This window comes from Eschrichtius robustus, chromosome 16 (genome assembly GCF_028021215.1).
Source record: "Eschrichtius robustus isolate mEscRob2 chromosome 16, mEscRob2.pri, whole genome shotgun sequence".
Lineage (NCBI taxonomy): Eukaryota > Metazoa > Chordata > Mammalia > Artiodactyla > Eschrichtiidae > Eschrichtius > Eschrichtius robustus.
In genome coordinates, this window is record NC_090839.1 from 11,285,580 (window position 1) to 11,304,205 (window position 18,626).

Below are 18,626 nucleotides of genomic sequence, written 5' to 3' on the forward strand. Positions count from 1 at the left end.
TTGTTGTAACCAAGACCGTTCCTTTCCGGGTGGGGGGGGGGAAAGAGGCTTTGTGGCGAGTGCTTTACTGCTTTAGGTTTTCACCGCTCACGTTTCCTTTGATGTGTTACTTCTTTGCACTTGTATTTTTTCCCTTTAGGGCCACGACTGTGCTTTCTTCAGGGGGTGGCGTCTCCGGAGCCTTCATGTTCTCCTGGCAAGCCACGGCCGCATCCCGACGCAGCCAGGACGGCTGCGACAGCAGTGCCCCCGCTGAGCCCCAGCGCGCACAGTGCCAGCACCTGGCCAGGCCTGGGCCACACCCTCCTACCGGTCTCCATGCTCCTCAGCCCACCTCCTCCCGGGGCCCCCACCTCTGAGGCTGCGGAGCCCCGGCGGCGCTGGTGCTGGCCGTGAGTGTCGGGGGAAGCGGGCGGGAGCCAGGGGGGCGGGGATGCGGCATCTATTCCCTACTTCGAAGACCACACCGTGCCCTGAGACGTGTGGGGTGGGAGAGCACAGCCACCGCGGCCCCAAGGGAAGCAACGTGGGATGCCGGGAAGTGGAGCGAGTGTGATTCGGATCATTAGCCCAGAGAACTGGCAAGAAACTTAAAAAAAAGAACAACTTAATAAAATAAATAAACGTTTGTCCTGGCTGGAGTCTGGAGACGGAAGGCGGGGCTGGGGGTCCAGTTTAACTAGGGCCCAACCATACCCGGTCCGGTAGCCACATTATGCATGTCCTGGGAGGCAGGGGGAGCCCCCAGAAGAGTTTCAGCTGTGAAGAGGTGTGGTGAGACTTGCTTTAGAAAGATCATTCTGGATACAGGACGCAGGAGAGACTGAGGAGAGCCGTTGAGGGGCAGGAGGTGGCCTGAACAAACGCACACCTCGAGTCCACGTTGCAAAGAACTTGGAAGAAAGGAACACACATCCTGAAGTGAAGCACAAGCAGACAACGTCCACATTAAAGAGGTGTGGCCAGGAGCCAAGCGTCCGGGGATTTTACGGAGGCGAATCCAGGGTCCAGCTGCTCCCACAGCTCAGGTGCGGAGAGGCACGCTTTTACCAGCCAGAAAAAGCAAATATGATGAAGATACAGTAGGAACTTGCTTTTCAAAATAAAACTCTGCTTACACAGCTCCGCAAGGCAAGCACAGCAGCACACGAAGCAGGAGAGAGACTGAGAGGTGAGAGGAAAGCAGGACACACGCATCCCACACTGGAGAGAGACTGACTGATGGGGGCGGGGTGGAGAATAGGTCAAGGGCAGTCTGACTTTCTTCCCTCTTTTAAATTCACCTACGTATCTGACTTGTTTGCAATAAACATGTATTTGTATACTGCTTCTGTATGTTTTTCTAATAGAAATATAAAAGCAACTCGAGGAAATAAACACGGACAGATGTCGGCTTTGTGGACTGGCACCCGCACGGGCAGCGACGCAAACAGTGGATCAGTCTATGACTTACCGAGCCTTTCTCCATCACTCTGTTGAGCATGACAACGCCCCTGCTTTTCTGCTCCCACACCATCTCCCAAAAGTGACCGCAGGTATTGGGCAAAGGGCCCTGCAAACACACAATGCACAGTGTATGCATTTTACACACAAACACGTTCCAGTGCAAGCTCACTGTTGGCGGTGAGTGGATGACAGGGCCCTCAGGCAGCGTGGTGGCCATGGCTGGGACAGGGACCCGCCTCTCCCTGCCTAGTGGTAACCACAATTCTATTTCCTACCACGCGGTGAAAGGTCATTTCTGCACCTCAGGGCTGGTTCAGAGCTGAGCGATGGAGGAGAGAAAACAGATTCTGCTTTCTGGTTTGGGCTGGCCAGCTGAGGGGCTCCACTGAGAACCATGCCTTAGGGCGGGTGGTATAGCGAATAAAACTCCTGGCTGCAGGAGAGAGGCAGTGTGGGGAAGGGGTCAACAGGGACGCTTCTGACGGCTTGGTCCCAGCTCCAATCACTTACTATCTGTGTGACCTCGGACAAGTCACCCCACCACTCCTTGCCTCAGTTTCTCCACCTATTCACAGGGTTGTGAAGATTAACTATGTTCATATATCAATACTTATTAGGCCTTACCACAGTACCTGGAATACAGTAAACACCCAATAAAATGTACCGATTATTATTACTATTAATAATGGTTAACCTGACCACAGACAGCCTTCATCCTTGGACCAAGGAACATGAGATGTGGACACACAAATGGTCAGGCGGGTGGCCCAAGGGGTATGGTGTCACCGGGGCATGGGGGGTAGGGGTGCCTGCTGAGCAGCGGGGCCTGTCTCACTCCAGCCCCCCTGGCAATGGGCACAGATGTTTACTGGATATAGGGTATGAATGCTTCAAGCTTGCCTCAATTTTTAGTGCTGCCTGGAAGGGACATCACCTATCACCTGCACGACAGAGCATGCCACCTCCTCTGGCCAGCACCACTTCTTCTAAAATGGTTTCCATTCACTTTCATCCAAAATCTCCTCAGTCTTTACATCTTTTCCCTTTAGGTCTCACCGCGCTTCCTTCGACCACGGAGCCCTCAGTGCCCTCTCGCTTCCTTCCCTGAACTTATCTGGGATCTGCTGCCTAAACCTGACAAATCCTGGCTCCTTACAGAGTCTCAGACAATAGTGGATTCCACGGTAACCCCTTCCAGCCAACTGACAGAAAAACGGCTCCAGGAAGGTAGGAATCAGGGGTCCCCTGGCTGGGCACGAGGACCCTATTGCCAGGTCCCCATAGCGGTGGCTCTTGTCACTCCCCTGCCCCCATACTTCACCCCAGTTTAGAATGGGTCTGAGCGATTAAAAATCCTGTAAGATCTGAAAGGATACACGCCAAACTCAGCCAACACTTGAAGATGGACATGAAGGCCAGCATCTGTGACATTATTCTCTACACTTTTAAAAAATGAGACTATAGCCTTGCATTATTTGCATAATGAACAACATAAAAATAAAAAGTGCGCAGGGTTTTTTCGGTTTTGTGGCTTGGAAAATATTTCAGTCATATTGTCCAGGGATGTAACTTTGGGGTCAGGCTGCTTCAATCCCGCATGTAAATCTCAGGGCAGAGGGAGACCACGTAAGCAGTTGGATATAACCATGGTACAACCTGACAAACAGACAGACCTTCAGATGTGCCAAGGAAGCGCTAGGGCACAGGGGTGGGGAGGACAGCGGTGTAGAAGTTTCCATGGTGATTTCCTACCGCTCCATGTGACTTCACAGACCCTATCTTTGCTTTGGGCTCCCTGACCCCACACCAAAGCTGAATGGCTGAAATTAGGAAGTAAGAAACTTGACTACTTCTAAAAAGAGAAGTTCCTAAGAAGCCACTTTTGCCTCAACCTCTTCTCACCAGCCTGCCACCACCAAGGTCTCACTCCTTCTCATCCCCACCCCAGAGGTGCTGGGAGGACCATGGGCTGAGGGCCTGGGGACTGACGTTCCATACACTGACTGGGGGGCACGAGGGCCAACTGTGGTCACGTGCGGAAGGGAACTGGGACAGGACAAAAGGACAGTAAAGAAGGGCCACCAGGGATATGCCCTGCCCCAAAGCAGACTTTGTTCACTATGCTTTCTGGCTTCATTGTCATTTTAGTCTCCAAATATTAAGCACAGTTATGACGTTCACAAACACCCTATAACGCAAACCCAATATACTACTGATAAAAACTGATACGCAATGAAAAAACAAAAATTAGGATTAAAAAAAGAGAGAGAAACTTAGGCTGTTTAGACCAATTTACAGGTAACAGATTAAGACGTGAGAAAATTAATTAAAAAGAAACTCCTTTATCCCCTTTCCCAGATACCCATGGTCTTTGGGTCATACACCAGTATGTGTTTCACAAAAGGTCAATTATTAAACCACTTTTATGATTTTTTTTCCCATAAAGATGCCAAAAACCAGTGGGAGTTTCAAGTGATTTTGCACGCTTGTCCACATAATCTACCCCCTCCATGCCCTCCCCCCACCCCAAGAATGAGTACCATGCAGAGGAATTCTGCATGGCCATCTGGATAAAGATTCCTCGTCTATTGCTAACCCTCTTGGATTTCCATGAGCAGCACTGGACACTCTGAGGCGAATATTTATGGACTCAACACAGGTACTGCTCTTCTCTAGCTGCCGCCTCTGTCAACAGACCACAGGCCACCCTGGCATTTTATTGCTGTTTTCTATATACCCAGCAATGCCATACTTCCCAGAAAAGACTCATGTCACGACCAGACTGAATCTCTGAAGGAAGACTTTTTCCTTCCTTGTTGCTTTTTTGGGTTGTTTAAAACCTGATCTTCTAAACAGATGTGACAGATTTTATTTGAGGTGTAGACAACAGCACTCTGAAACTCTTACGCTGACATCAAGTAAGGCAAAAACCATTAGAGTCAAATTCGAACAATCCGTTTACCTGCGTGAGAATGTAACTCCTTTGGGCTTCTTCCATTTTTATCAAACTAGCATTGATATAGTCGTTATCTTCTTGATGAAGTTTAATCCGACTATGGTCAACTGAAAGGCAAACCAGAACTCAGAGGTTAATCCTGGAGGACCCAAATGTCCACACAGGCAGTGCGCCCCATGGGGAAAAGCAAAGAAGGTGAGTTGGTGGCACTAAGGGCGTTCGTTCACATTGGCTGAGGCCAAGCTGTTTTAATTGAGATTAGTTATCAAGATGGGAACGACTAGTATTTTCAGAAAGGTTTTTGGAAGTGTTTGAAACTTAACATGAAACAGCAACAGAGACAAACTATACTAAAACACAGAATATGTCCTGTTTGGGAAATCTGGTTTTAGGCTATATCGTCTTACGATATTTGTTACTGTCCCCACAACTTGGAAGACTGGGGAAAGGGGATGTCAAGGGATCTGTTCTCTGATGCCTAACATATACTTTCAAAGGGTAAAAAATACAGTGGCTTCAATCTTTAAAAGGGAACAAAATCCACCAAAAATTCCACCCAGTCCCCAGAGCTCTAGTTGGTACAATGAGCTAAGTACGTAAGACTTATGATCACACCTCAACCTCACCTATGCCTAATGGTTCGAAGATTAAGTGGCCTAAGTATACAACAGTGTGAAAAGTCATACCTTCAATTCCTTGATACGAGGTTGTTTTTTTCAAAGTTCAAGTATAACATGAATTTCATGATCAAAGACACTTAAAAGAGAGTTTAACTGGAAAAAATAAACTCTGAATCCAAAACACTGAAAGTCTATTAAATGTAACTTTCAGAAGAGTTTTTAAAAATAAGCTTGCATTTGGAAGGTCTGCCCCAGGTTACTGAAAAAGCACAGCCCCTTTTTTTCCCCTTTACCATAACTTTGTCACAAAAGCCATGTTTCCCTGAGGCCACCTTCCGTATCCTGCTAGTGCAGCTAACAAGAGCAGGTGGGTGTTTTTATTTCTGGCACAACACAATGGACGGTCAACTCAGGTGACCATCCATAAATAGTTCTCCCCCCGCCCAGTGGGAAAGGAAAAGTTAATGGGGATAAGTGGTTTGGGGCTTCCTATTCGAAAGGATTCCAAAGAGATGTTTTAGGAAATTAGCCACTGTTTGGAATAATGTTTCTCATCATAGAGGGTTAATACAAACTGAAATACTTGGGTAATATTTAAGTGGGTCATGGAGATAAGAGATCTCAAAAAAAAAATTATGACCGGCACTGGTGGTTATGTGAGTGGATTCAAGCAGCACTGGGTGGTGACCCTGGGCAAACAACTTTTTCACCGAGTGCTGGGTTTTCCACCTGCCAAATGGAAGCTAACACCCGGTCCCCAGAGCTTCCACCTTGAAACGTTCTCCCCATTTCCTCCATAACCTTAAAAGAAAATTACCTTTTCTACTGAAGAGTAGAGGTAGGGGAGAAAAAGCAAAATATAAGGAGTAAGATTGGGTGAGGGTGAAAAAGTTTGGGAATTGTATCTCTGGAAGAATTTTTTTTTTTTTAATTTTATTTATTTATTTATGGCTCTGTTAGGTCTCTGTTTCTGTGCGAGGGCTTTCTCTAGTTGTGGCAAGTGGGGGCCACTCTTCATTGCGGTGCGCAGGCCTCTATCGCGGCCTCTCTTGTTGCGGAGCACAGGCTCCAGATGCACAGGCTCAGTAACTGTGGCTCACGGGCCTAGTTGCTCCGCGGCATGTGGGATCCTCCCAGACCAGGGCTCAAACCCATGTCCCCTGCAGTGGCAGGCAGATTCTCAACCACGGCGCCACCAGGGAAGCCCTGGAAGAATATTTTAAATGCTGTTTTTTTCTCTGTAAAACTGGTTCATAAAACCATTTAGATGAGCCTTGATCAAAAATGTAGAAAAGGAATATTAAAGACAACATTACTGCCTAATTCAGAGCAAGTACAGCAAAGGCTAGAGACCAAGGGCATGGCCACACCGTGTGAAAGGTGCGGACAGTGATGGTTCTTTCCAGCTCAGGGCGGCTGGCCAGGGTCTCACAGCAGCACCACCTGAGGAGAGGCTGTCAGTATTATTTTTAAATAAAGCCTACGAGGTGCCATAGCCTAGACGTGCTCAATCAAGAGTATTGGGCATTGGGGCAAAATCCTGTGTCACTTGACCTAGACCCGCGCTTCAGATGTCCCTGGCGAGCACCTTCAGTTAGTGACCATCTCAACCACAGCCGACATTCACGAGTGAGACACTGGGCTAAGCGGCTGACGTGACTTTATTCATCTTCGCACGATCCTGAGATCCGTGTTGACTCCTGTTTGACTGAAGATCAGAGGAGCGGGCAACCGGCCCAAGGCCACACAGCTCTGAGGGGCAGGGACCGTGGCAGCCGTTGGAGGCAGACTGCTCTGTGCCAACCGGGGTCCGACTTCACGCCCCTCCCAGGGACCTGGGCACTGCACAGTTCAGGGTGGGAGGGCAGTGAGCTTTGGCAGGCTGGCGGGAAGTGCCTGGCTGGGGACTGACCGGCTGCATCTTCAATGTCCCTGGCAGAGAGCAGTGCCGGGGGAGCTGCTGGCAGCCACAGCCCTCACTGATTGGCAACGGCCACGTGGAGGTGAGCCAGAAGGTTCTCTGTGGCCTAGAGGAGGTGGCAAAGTTCACGTCCTTCACTCCCCTCCAGGTTTTGTTACTTTATACAAATTCTAACATATTCGGTTATTTACTTTCGAGATATCAGCGGACTGAGAGCCAATTACTCAGAAGGCAGAAGAGGCTGCCAGCGGGCACACTGAGAGCTAATGGCAGGAAAGAGCTCGAAAAATGATGATGGCAGCAGGGGGTGGGGTCAACAAGCAGAGCTGACTGCGGCTTTAGTTGAGGGGGTGAACCGCTCCCACCCTTTAATGCCTGCGCAGGGCATCGTTAGCAGTTCAATACAATGCTTGGGGTCTAATAAGACTTTTGCTGAGTCACCCAGAAGTGGTTATATTATGCCTGCTATACCCTGCTTCAGCTGGTAGGAAAATGATTCATCATTAAAATAGTCAAAGCGAAAAAAAGTGCTTTGAACTTAGCTGAATTTTCCAGGAACTGAAACCTTACCCCTTCTACAAGGGTGGAAAAATGAACCATTACTATAAGTCTCTAATGCCTTTATTATAGGAAACACATCAAGTCATAAACCTTTACTGCTATCAATTTATTACCAAACCCCGGGGCTAAAGGAGTCCTGACTGAGAGGTCCTGCAGCTGAATAAGAGCCGACGCAATGGAAGCAGAGTAACGGCGATGTGAATACTTACAGGGACTGACATCTCTGTACCTGTTTCGGTTTTTGTTCTTAGGAAGCTTGGCCACTCTACATGGGAAGTCACTGGCTTCGTGTCGGATATCCTACAAAAAAAGGATAAAGAGTTCTCTCTTGAAATCTCTGGCATCAGGAATTCATCTAGATAGTTAACTGAGCGTGGACCCTGTGCCGGGCACTGAGGAAGACCCAGCACAGAAACGGACATCAAAGGGAACCACGCAGTGTGGGAAATGCAAGGTGCTAATTCAGAGGCATGTCCAAGGTCATGGGAGGAAAACAGAAGGACAACTGGGGTGGGGGGAAGTGGCATGGGGCTGGGAGCTGGAAAGATGGGGAAGAGGGCAGGAAGATGGGGCAGGGGGCGGGCACGTTTCACTCAGGAACCCCCATCACAGCAAAGGCACAGGGGCTGGAGTTCACGTCTTACGCAGGAACAGTGAGTGGGCTGGTGGGAGGAACAACAGGCCTGGGGCACACAGGTGGGTACAGGCCAGATCTTGGAGAGCCTTCCAAGTCAGGCCTGGGAGTTCCATCTGTAACCTTTTGTAAAGCTACAGTTATCAAGACCAGATAAAATGCCCTTTTACGCCAACAAACTATCCAAATGCTTTCCTAGGAGATGGTAAACAAATCCCATTATACCAAACTGTCAGAAAGAGCAAGTGCCTGGACTAACAGAAGATGCACATTATGCGTCCTGCTAGACGGATCACACACATCTAATTTTGCTCCCCTAAATCAACACCCTTATAATCCTATTTAAAAGTCTTTTCCTTTAAGTCTGTATTTTACTATATATGATTAAAAGAAAAGCTCACCCAACAATGTGAATGTACTTAATGCCACTAAAATGTACACCTAAAAATGGTTACAATGGTAAATTGTATGTTATGCATAGTCTATTGCAACTTAAAAAAAAAAAAAAAAAAGACGAACCCACAGTGAGAGAACAGGAGAGCAGATAATAGCAAGACAATTTTGGAAGCTGGAAATCAGACTGATTAGTAGTTGGCAGGCCTGAGAAAGCTCAATTACAAGCCAGCAGTGGGGAAAGCAGAGAACCATCCTGATTTCCACCACAGAACCTTCCGCAGATGCAGAAAGTGTGCTCCTCTGGAGGGAGGGGTGGGATTCACTGCAGGGGAGCAGTGTCTCCACTCCTACCGCCCCCTTCCGTGCTGCTGGGTGACTGCTGCCTCACAACTCTGCAGAAATCTGGAGATTTATTTTCTGGAAGATGTAAATCAGGGGGCAGAGTGCTCTCTCGATGATCTGAGCAGACAAGAGGAAAGACCAAGAGATGCCATTACGGGGGTATGGAAATAACAGCCTACCTGCACCTAGAGGCCCAGTGGCCAGATCTGTGCTGATAAGCCCCTTACACCTGGTCAGAGCTCACTGTAGACCCTGTTAAGCCCTTATTCTTCGTCATGCACACACCACTGATTACAAGATGGCAGAGGAGAGAAAGCCTTTAATACAGGAGATTTAAAAGAAAAACAAAACAGGCAAAAAAAGCCCCTTAGAGGAAATAAACTGCAGAGAAATGAAAGCTTAAAATATATACATTATTAATATACTCAGATAAGACACTGTACCCATGGATTAAGAACAGGATGTTGTATACAATGAAAATGTCTCTTGCAACTTAAAAACAAGATGGCAGAAATGATAAGCTTAACTGAAGAGTGATAAGATAAAGGTAGAAGAAATCCTACCTTTCCAGAAGGCAAAGCCTAAATAAATAAATAAATAACAGTAATGGAAAATTAAGCAAAACAAAATATAAGAAAAGAATACATTAAAAAATAGTTCAAGGAAATCTCCCAGACACATCAAGTGCTCATCAAAATGATAAAAACAGACCCATACTGAGGCACACTAATTTGCAATTCCAGAATCCTGCAGACAAAAAGAACATTCTGCAAGTTCCCAGGGAGAAAAAATAGTTCACTTTCAAAAGACAAGGTGATCAGATTCTGCAAGAACACTGAAAGCTGAAGGGCAATGGCGCAATGCCTTCAAAATTCTGAAGAAAAATGATGTCCAACTTAGGATTCTATACACAGCCCAATAATCAACAAGTGAGAAGGGACAAGAAAAACATTTCAGATATACAAGGTCTCAAAAACTTTACCACCCCTGCTCCCTTGTTGCAGCAATCCACTGGAGCATGTCTTCCACCTGAATGAGGAAATAAACCAAGAAAGAGAAAGATGTAAGATATACGGGACGGGGGTCGGGGGGAAGGATCCAACACAAGAGCAAAGGCACGGGAAATTTCCACAAAAGCTGTGACGGGGGAGGCCCCAGGATGACAACTATGTACCAGCCCTAGGAGGCAAGCAGCCAGATTGGCCCAGAATGACTCCAGAGACAGACGTGTCAACAACATGCCTTTGTCCCCTGTACCAACCGCGACCAAATGAGACCACCAAAGGGAAATGAGAAGACCTGAAGTCCAGAAAACAGGGAATCCAACTGAGAAGCAAAGCAAAGAAGTCTCAAAATGGTAGCTGTGTGGCAGCCTACAGACCCAGCGACCCAGACCAAACAACAGAGGTCCCCAGTAGGGACGCCTCCAAGACCAAATCTGAAGCTGAGGAATCACCTGAAACTGCTCTGTCTGAAACAGCAGCCCAGCAGCCACGAACCACACGCGGCTACTGAGAGCACTTGAGATGCGGCCAGCCTGAAAAGAGATGTTGCGCAAGTGTAAAAATACACATCGGATTTTGATGACTTAGTGCTAAAAAAAGAAAGTAAGGTATTTCAGATATTTGAAATACTGACTATTGGTTGAAATAACGTTTTGAACGCATTGGACTATGCAAACTATACTACTACTTTCATCTGCTTCCTTTTATCTTTCTTACTGTGGCTACTAGAAAAAGCAGAATTACACATATGGGTTGCGTTGTATTTCCATTGCATAGCACTGACTGAGCTTGTGGAAAATTGTTCTGAGAGGCTATCAGAAGCTATGGGAAGAATTAGCAACAGGTAGAAAGAAAATTCTACAGATGAAAAAAAGGCAGGAAAGTATTAACTACAGGGAAATCTATTAAAAAGGAAACAGTACAACACTATCTGTGACTATGTGCATAGGCAAATAATGTACACAATGAATATGGTTTTAACCAAAAAGTATAACATACTGGGAGAATGGGGGAGGGGAAGCAAAGTGGGAAAGCAGAAGGAATGGCTGTTTAAGAAAATGAAATCCTATACCTTAGTAAAGATCTAAATCAATGAAACAAAAGATAAACATTTTCCTTAGACATATGGAAATAAATACAAGCTAGAGTCAGCAGCTCAAAGAGTTCAAAATAGTCATCCATGAAGAGAAAGACTGGGGAACAGGGAGGTATGGGCAGCAAGTAACTGGATTTTATTATAAGCTTATCATGGTATTATTTAAGTTCTTAAACCACGTATACATTCAACTTGGATTTAAAAAAAAAAGAATGCCCACATTCTGCTACTCTACTTATTAAAAAAACTACAAAATGACAAGGAGGAGTTTCTGACTCATACTAGAGATGAGATAATAATTTAAAGCTATGATGATATATTATAAACCCACTTGGGATCAAACAAATTAGTCCAGTAGTAACTTAGCCATCACATCATTTATGGATGAGATTAAGCTTTCAGGGAAATGCTACACAACACAGAAAAATGACTTGAAGGAATATAAATCTCAGTTTTAAATTTCTTATTCTACTTGTTATTTGGAAGTGTTTAGCAAAAGGTACGAATTTTGCCTTGTGATGTGAAACAATCTTATCAGTCCAGCTGGTGTGAATGGATGAAGATGGAAGAAATCATTGACATGGATAAACCACTGAACTAACAAGTATTCATTCTGAGGAAATAAGGGCCAAAATAGCAACAACAGTGTGCAATTGATTTTATTCACCCAAAGGATTTATTAATCTGTACTTTTTTGGTGAGAGAGAACACAGCAAAACTTGGAGATACCTAATAAAAATAGGAGTTATTCACACAATACTTTTTAAAAAAGAGATTCTAAAATTAAGGTATACTCATAGAGCAAAATGCATAGATCTTAAGTATGTATTTCAATTAGTTTTTCTGACCAGCTTTGAGGTATAATTTATAAATAATAAAATATACCCAGTTTAAGTGTTTCTCTATTTTAGAATGGCATATGGGAAATATATGCATGCTTTGAATATAAGTGTTTACATTTCATTCAGTAAAATAAAATGCCAGGATTAGAGTCTTAAAATTGAGGAGTGATAAAGTACCTTTAAAATTAAAAGTAACTACCAATAGTGGTTTAGAAGAAAGCAGATAAACTACTGTATCACAGAACTACAGTAAAACAAGGTTTCTGTATTCTAAAACTGTATCAAAGGTAAGCTAACCTTCTAACAGCTGTAGAAAAAGCAGATCCCGGACTAATGAAGAAGGTTAGGGAGACTTTCATCCCAAGCATGAAGTATCGCTAGAAGATCTTTGATTACTCTGACCAAAGATTAAATAATCCACCAAAGTATGTAAAATTTCCACACAGAGAATAAAATAAAGGCCTTAAAGCTGATGATGAAAAGATGAACGCTGGGTAAATTGAGGAGCCAAGCCAAAAAGGAAACAATAAACTTGCCATGAAACATATTCCCAGAAGCATCCCCTAAAAAATACCCACTGAACATATCAAGAATCATTCAAAGTGTACCTCATAATTTCAGGGATGGATCACACTAACTTAGAAATTTTACCAGTGGGAAATTAAATATACCAACAAATAGATAACGTAACCATTTCCTTCCCTTGGACAGTTCTTTACTGGCTTTTTAGAAGCTTACTTCCTATTCTTAGTGTAGGTTTCAGAAATGTCATAGAATGAAACATCGTATGTAATGGACGTCAAATGTTCATGCTCTCTTGGAGAATAAATCTGATGATGTGCTACCGAAGCAGAGCTCAAGTTTGGTCAAAGCTTACAGGCAAATGGTTTAAATTACACTGTATCATTTTATATAGGCACTGGGCACCCAAAATGATCTGACTCATCTCTATAGTGAACCATTTTCATGAGAGGAAAAAAGCAAGTTCTTCCAAAATTATGATTTAGCTGGGCTAGAAAGCTGGGCTACAAAATGCTTGATGAAGTTTAAACAAAACATCTGAACTGGAAATCTTAAGAGGCAAGGAAGTGAGCAGGGCAGAAACTGACATTACCTGCATAATTTCTAAAGTTAGTTCTTTATTTCCCATCTTCCCACACTCACTTAACAAGATAACAGATGACCTCCCAGTGAGTACAAAGGGATATATATAACATGCTTATAAAGCTCTGGTAATTCTGGAATGAATTAGGGCCCAGAGTGAATCAATTTCTGTATTTACAGGAAAGCTCATGATCCATTATTCAAATACCTCCCAAATCCAATTAGGCAAAAAGTCAAACTTGGGTGAAAAGCTGGTAATTTTTTACTTGAGATTTCTATTTTTGAAAACACATAGGCATAAAAGCCAATCCAGCCTTGCAGAAATATTTTCAGGTTTATAGCACTTTGTTAAGTTAAACCTAGCGATTTTGGTTTTAACACCTTTTTCTCTTTAGTCCCAGAATAGGGTGAATGTCTCTTATTGGCTCTACAGTAAAATGCATATTTCTCTTAAAACTATTCGAGAGTGATGAGGTGGAGCCAGCATCTTGTTAAAGCTGGGAGTCTGCTGGGAAGGGCCTAGACCCTCACCTCTCTCACCCCTCCTAGCACTGGCCCAGGCTCAGAGTAGGCACTCAACCTAATTCTAGTGATGGAGTTAAGGGATGATTCCAAAGGTCCCCAAAGCTCAAAGAGTCCTTAACTCCATACCAATCTGCTTCATTTTATGGAGCAGAAATGTTCTTGAAAGGGAATATGTTTAAGCAAATGTCTGGTCCAATCCTGCTTTCCAATCATTTTATTATTATTATTATTATTTTGCTGTGCAGTTGAGTCACACGGCCTCCTGACAAGAGAGAACCAAAAGAGTTACTAAAACATGGATTCAAAGCAAAAAGGGTTATTTTTAGATGGTTCAGACAGCCATCTGTTTTAAAAGTCTAAAGGAAGAAAGAACTCCAGTGGTACCTTTTATTTGCTAGAACTGCAGTGAACTACAAGTCCCTTAGCACCTTCAGCATCTTCTATGCTCCCCCACACCCCCATTTTACAAATGGTTGCCTAATTTGATTGCTCCGGCCGTTATCTAGTACTTTATGGAAGCTACTGGCTCTCAGAAATAGACAGAGCTAGACTGAAGGGAAATGCAGAAGTACAGTAAAGGCAATAATTTAAAATGCAATAAGTGAACATACAGGGTGTACATTTCCTGGAACTTTTGCAGTAGTCACCACTGAATAGGGAGATATATATAGAAATGGGGGGGGAGGGGTGGCTAGACTAAAATTTTAGCAACCAACTCTTCAAAATAACATGTGTTGAACAAATTTCGTTATTCATAAATCTCATTTAAATGAGAATATAAAATTTCTGTATAACAAAGTATACTCTGAGAAATACACAAATTATCAAAGTCAGAAGTTTAATGTCTTTCAAGTTGAAAGCAATGCTGTATTCTTTATACTAGTTAATGGAACAATATAATTTACTATAAAAACCTTAGGAAAATATTTTATTATATTTATCTGTTTATATAATCAATACACGGGAAGTCACATACTCAATATTGTTAAATTTTAAGATAAACTACAACACTTAGATAATAAAGAAGAAGCTTAAAATTTAGCTAACAAGCACCAAGCTTGCTTTGGTTTAAAATTTAAAATGATAATGTACTGAACAGAAAAAGATGATGAAAAGTAAACCAAGAACCTAAGACTCTTACGTGGTAGTTGAAAGAGAAAGAGGGGGAGGGAGGAAGGAACAAAACTGGCCAGCATTTAAAAGGCAGCAGGATATACAATAATCATCCCTTCCAGAGCCTGAGGAAATGTTGGGTCATCTTGTACACTGGTCGGGGGTAAGGTTAAAAGAAAATGGAGTTACAAATCACGACCAGAACAATTATGTACATTTGGAAAACAACATGGAAAAAAGCATAATCAAATTGTTTTACAAATTCCCCACAAACGAGAGGATGAGGGCAGGAATGGAAAGTGTGGAGTACCCTTCACAAAGGGGAACCATCTGGTGGAGACGGTGGGACCAATTTCACGCTCTGATGTGCACCCTCTGCTCTGAACACAAAGCGAGGGTTGATTAAATATAAAGAAAAGCACAAAGGCACAGCTAGGCTCAAAAACAGAACAAGAACAAATGAAAAAAACAGGCCTCCCACTCAAAGTGATCTGCAAGCAAGGTACCAAAAAAACAGAAGATGACTAGTTCTGAAAAAGATAGCCAACAAATCAACTAGAAAAATAAATCTATTCCACAAGAAATTTATTGTTAGCCTGTCAGGCGCTTTAAAGATAAATATATTTGAGATCAGGGATAAATAAAGGAATCATGTATAAAAAAGATGTTATAAATAAATCTAGGGAGGAATGAAGCCAGAATAAGTGGATAGGAAAGAACAAATGAGAAATCTTGGAAATGGAATTGACAATCACTGAAATTTAAACAACAACAACAAACCTTAACAGATGAAGATAAAAACTCTACACTGAACACAAAGGATGGGTACTTTGAAAGCAGAGGAACACAGCATGGAGAAACAGGAGATGTGAAGGAGCAATTCAGAGACACAGAGCATAGAGCAGCCCCAGCACACCCCTAAAATATAAATCAGTACCCACACGTTAGGGTCAGAGTAAAGCTGCAAAATAGTAAGGATAAAAAATCTTCAAAGTAAACTACAATATCTCTTGGAAGCTTAACAGAACGTTAACATTGTCATTTATTTAATTTTTACACAGCTGAATAGTTAACAAAGAAATATAAAAATTGCGTTTGCAAGTGCCACTGACTTTAAACCTTATTTTTACAACCCTTAAAGTATCTGTTTTTTGTTTTTTTAAATCACTTATGTTTTCTGTCAAATGTCATAAATTTCACCTTGGGCAGAAATCAATAGGCAGAAAATGAATCAGACTTACAGTAATTGATGTCAATGAAACATATTGGAACAAGTATTTTTTTTTTTAATGCTGAGAACCACAAAACCATTCCTGTAAGAGAACAGTCTAAAAAATTGAATCTACTTTCACTTCTGTTTTGTTTACCTTCTGCTTTCCATAAGGACAGTTTAAGTGTTCAGGCCCTGGGGTTCTGGCACTTTGCCGAGGACAGTGGTACAGCTGACTAAGGACACAAGTAGTTGGCAGACATCTGAAAGTGGAAGGTTTACACCTTCGTTTACATGGAACCAGATTGCCAACCACCAGCTTCCTCCCTCCACGGTTAATTTCCCTAAGCTCAGTAGTCACAGGGAGGGACCTTAGGAACCTACACGATATTCCTGCTCTGAAGTAACAGAACCATACTTATGAAACTGATGATATTCTGTGTATAATTTGGGAGTGTAAATGGGAGGGAAGCAGAATGTCAAAATGAAACTAGCTTTGGTTAAGCATTTCTTTAATATTCCAAGAGCAGTACAAGATTCTGTACCATAACCAAAGAAAAGGCTTTTGCATTATTGTTATCAACCATATGAGTTTTCTAAATACTTTCTAGATGTAAATGTACTTTTCTACATACCATTTCGGGGATTAGGGCTGACGAGGAAAGACGTGACCAATGCCCAAAAGCATTATGAAGTGATAGTTTTTTACTGAAGCCACAAAGATAAAATGACAATTTGGGGAAGAGAGCAAGCAGGTGACCAAGCTCTTCTGCCTGCTTTCCAAAGAACTCTGTGTATGTGGATTAAAGATGCAAGGTTTAGAGTCAGTGTTTGAGTCCCTGCAATTCATCCAAATATTTATTGAGCACTGACTATGTGGCAGGCAATAAGGATATGAAGATGAACAGCTAGATAAACAGACGTTAGGTTCTCAGCTAGGCACTGTCACATGTATCTCACACAAACACATCCATGACTATTCATCAAGAATTAACAGTAAAACAGAAGGATTAAAGCCCTGAGCAAGTGGATACTCTACCTACACCCCCTCCCCACCACCAAGGATCTGATCATTCTTGGAAAGGCAGAAGGAGTGGTTCAGAAGCCCCAAACTCTATCTGCACCTGCATTTCTTTTTGCTTCCTCCTGTGGCTTAGATTAAGGGTTCTAGCACTGAACTGTGCCTGAGAACAATGGTACCAGGCTGTATGCACAAAACCACATGCACCATACATTATGGGTAAATTAAGGATAATCTGATCTATACACAGATTTCTTATCTTTTTTTAGACCTCAATCTAGTGTGAGATGCAACTCTACTACATAAAGATAATTTAGGATGTTGCTGAATAAACAGCAACAGTCTTAAAAACTTCAGGGCTTCAGGAGAAAAATCTCTTTGGGCCAATTTGGTGTGAGAGGACTTTTTATTAATAAAATCAACAGTTCAGTGAATGCTTACTACTTACCACACCAAGACATGCTAGTCTAATCATAAGGTTACAGGAGACAAAAACCCATGTCAGCCCATAGCCTGTGGCTTTCTATCTGTTTTCTCCACTAAGAAGTCATGCAATACTCAGAGTTACTTGAAATTCCTAATTAAGGAAACATCTGAATGCAGCAAATGAAAGTAACATTCTATGAATGACTTTACAGCCATTTGTTTTTTAAGTAACTTATCATAACATCAGCATCGATGTCACATGTCACACCTGCTTATAAGACACCTGGAAAAGTAGTAATACCAGAGCAAGATACTACTGCTACAGGCCAGAGGAGCCCTTGAAGTGTTCTGAAGAAGGTTCACTCTTTGTTTTGTACATTATGTGGATTTTGACAAATTTATAATGACATGTATCCTCCATTAAACAGAGTATTTGCACTGGCCTAAAACCCCCGTGCTCTACCTATTCATCCCTCCCTCTCTCCTGGCACACCCCTGGCAACCATTGATCTTGCTACTGTTTCCATAGTTTTGCTTTTTCCAGAAACGTCATACAGTTGGAATGATATCATATGTAGCCTTTGTCCACTTTTTTTCTATTAAGCTGTTGTCTTTTTCTTAATGATATGCAGTATTCTTTATGTATACTGGGCACAAGTCCTTTGGTGGTCACACACACTGCAAATGTTGGCAAAAGCCAACTGATACACATATCTAACCACCCCAAAACACAGGGCTTACAACAACTTCTTTGCTCTTGATTCTAGAGGTTGGCCATTTGAGCTAAGCTTAGCTGGGATGGCTTGTCTCTGTTCCATGTACTGTTGGCTGGGCTCACCATATGCATTTGTGATCACTGGTGGCCCACTGGCCTCACTTACAAACCTGGTGCTTGGCTGGCTGTTGACAAGGGTGATGGCAGTAATCAGGTCAGTGTCGTTCATCATCCAACAGGCTAGAATCCAACAGGCTAGCCTGGGTTTGTTCACACTGTAGTGATTGTAGAATTCCCAAAAGCAGCAAGAAAGGGCAAGGCCCAATATGCAAGTACAGAGACACTGCAGGTTCAGTTCCAGACCACAGTAAAGCGAATATCGCAATAAAGTGAGTCACATGAATTTTTGGTTTCTCAGTGCATATAAAAGTTATGGTCATAATAGTCTATAAAGTGAGTGTGCAAAAGCATTATGTCTGAAAAAAACAATGTACATACCTTGATTTAAAAATACTTTATTGCTTAAAAAATGCTCACCGTGAGCTGAGCCTTCAGTGAGTTGTAATCTTTTTGCATTAGTAACATCAAAGATCACTGAGCATGGATCACCACAACAAATATAATAATAATGAAAAAGTTTGAAATATTGCAAGAATTACCAATATGTGACACACAGACAAAGTGAGCAAATGTT

General features: G+C 42.8%; 1 protein-coding gene across 2 annotated transcripts in view; it reads right to left on the minus strand.

Moving 5' to 3' along the window:
* Positions 1–18,626, minus strand: part of PTPN1 (protein tyrosine phosphatase non-receptor type 1) — a 67,884-nt gene that overhangs the window by 15,237 nt on the left and 34,021 nt on the right. Inside the window, exons 2-4 of one of the 2 annotated variants that reach the window (XM_068524323.1) lie at positions 7,714–7,804; positions 4,409–4,509; positions 1,454–1,552 (exon numbers count right to left, since the gene is read on the minus strand). In XM_068524323.1, the coding sequence (XP_068380424.1) occupies positions 1,454–1,552; positions 4,409–4,509; positions 7,714–7,804 (291 nt within the window). The remainder of the gene's footprint in view (positions 1–1,453; positions 1,553–4,408; positions 4,510–7,713; positions 7,805–18,626) is intronic. The other variant, XM_068524324.1, reaches the window with a different exon arrangement.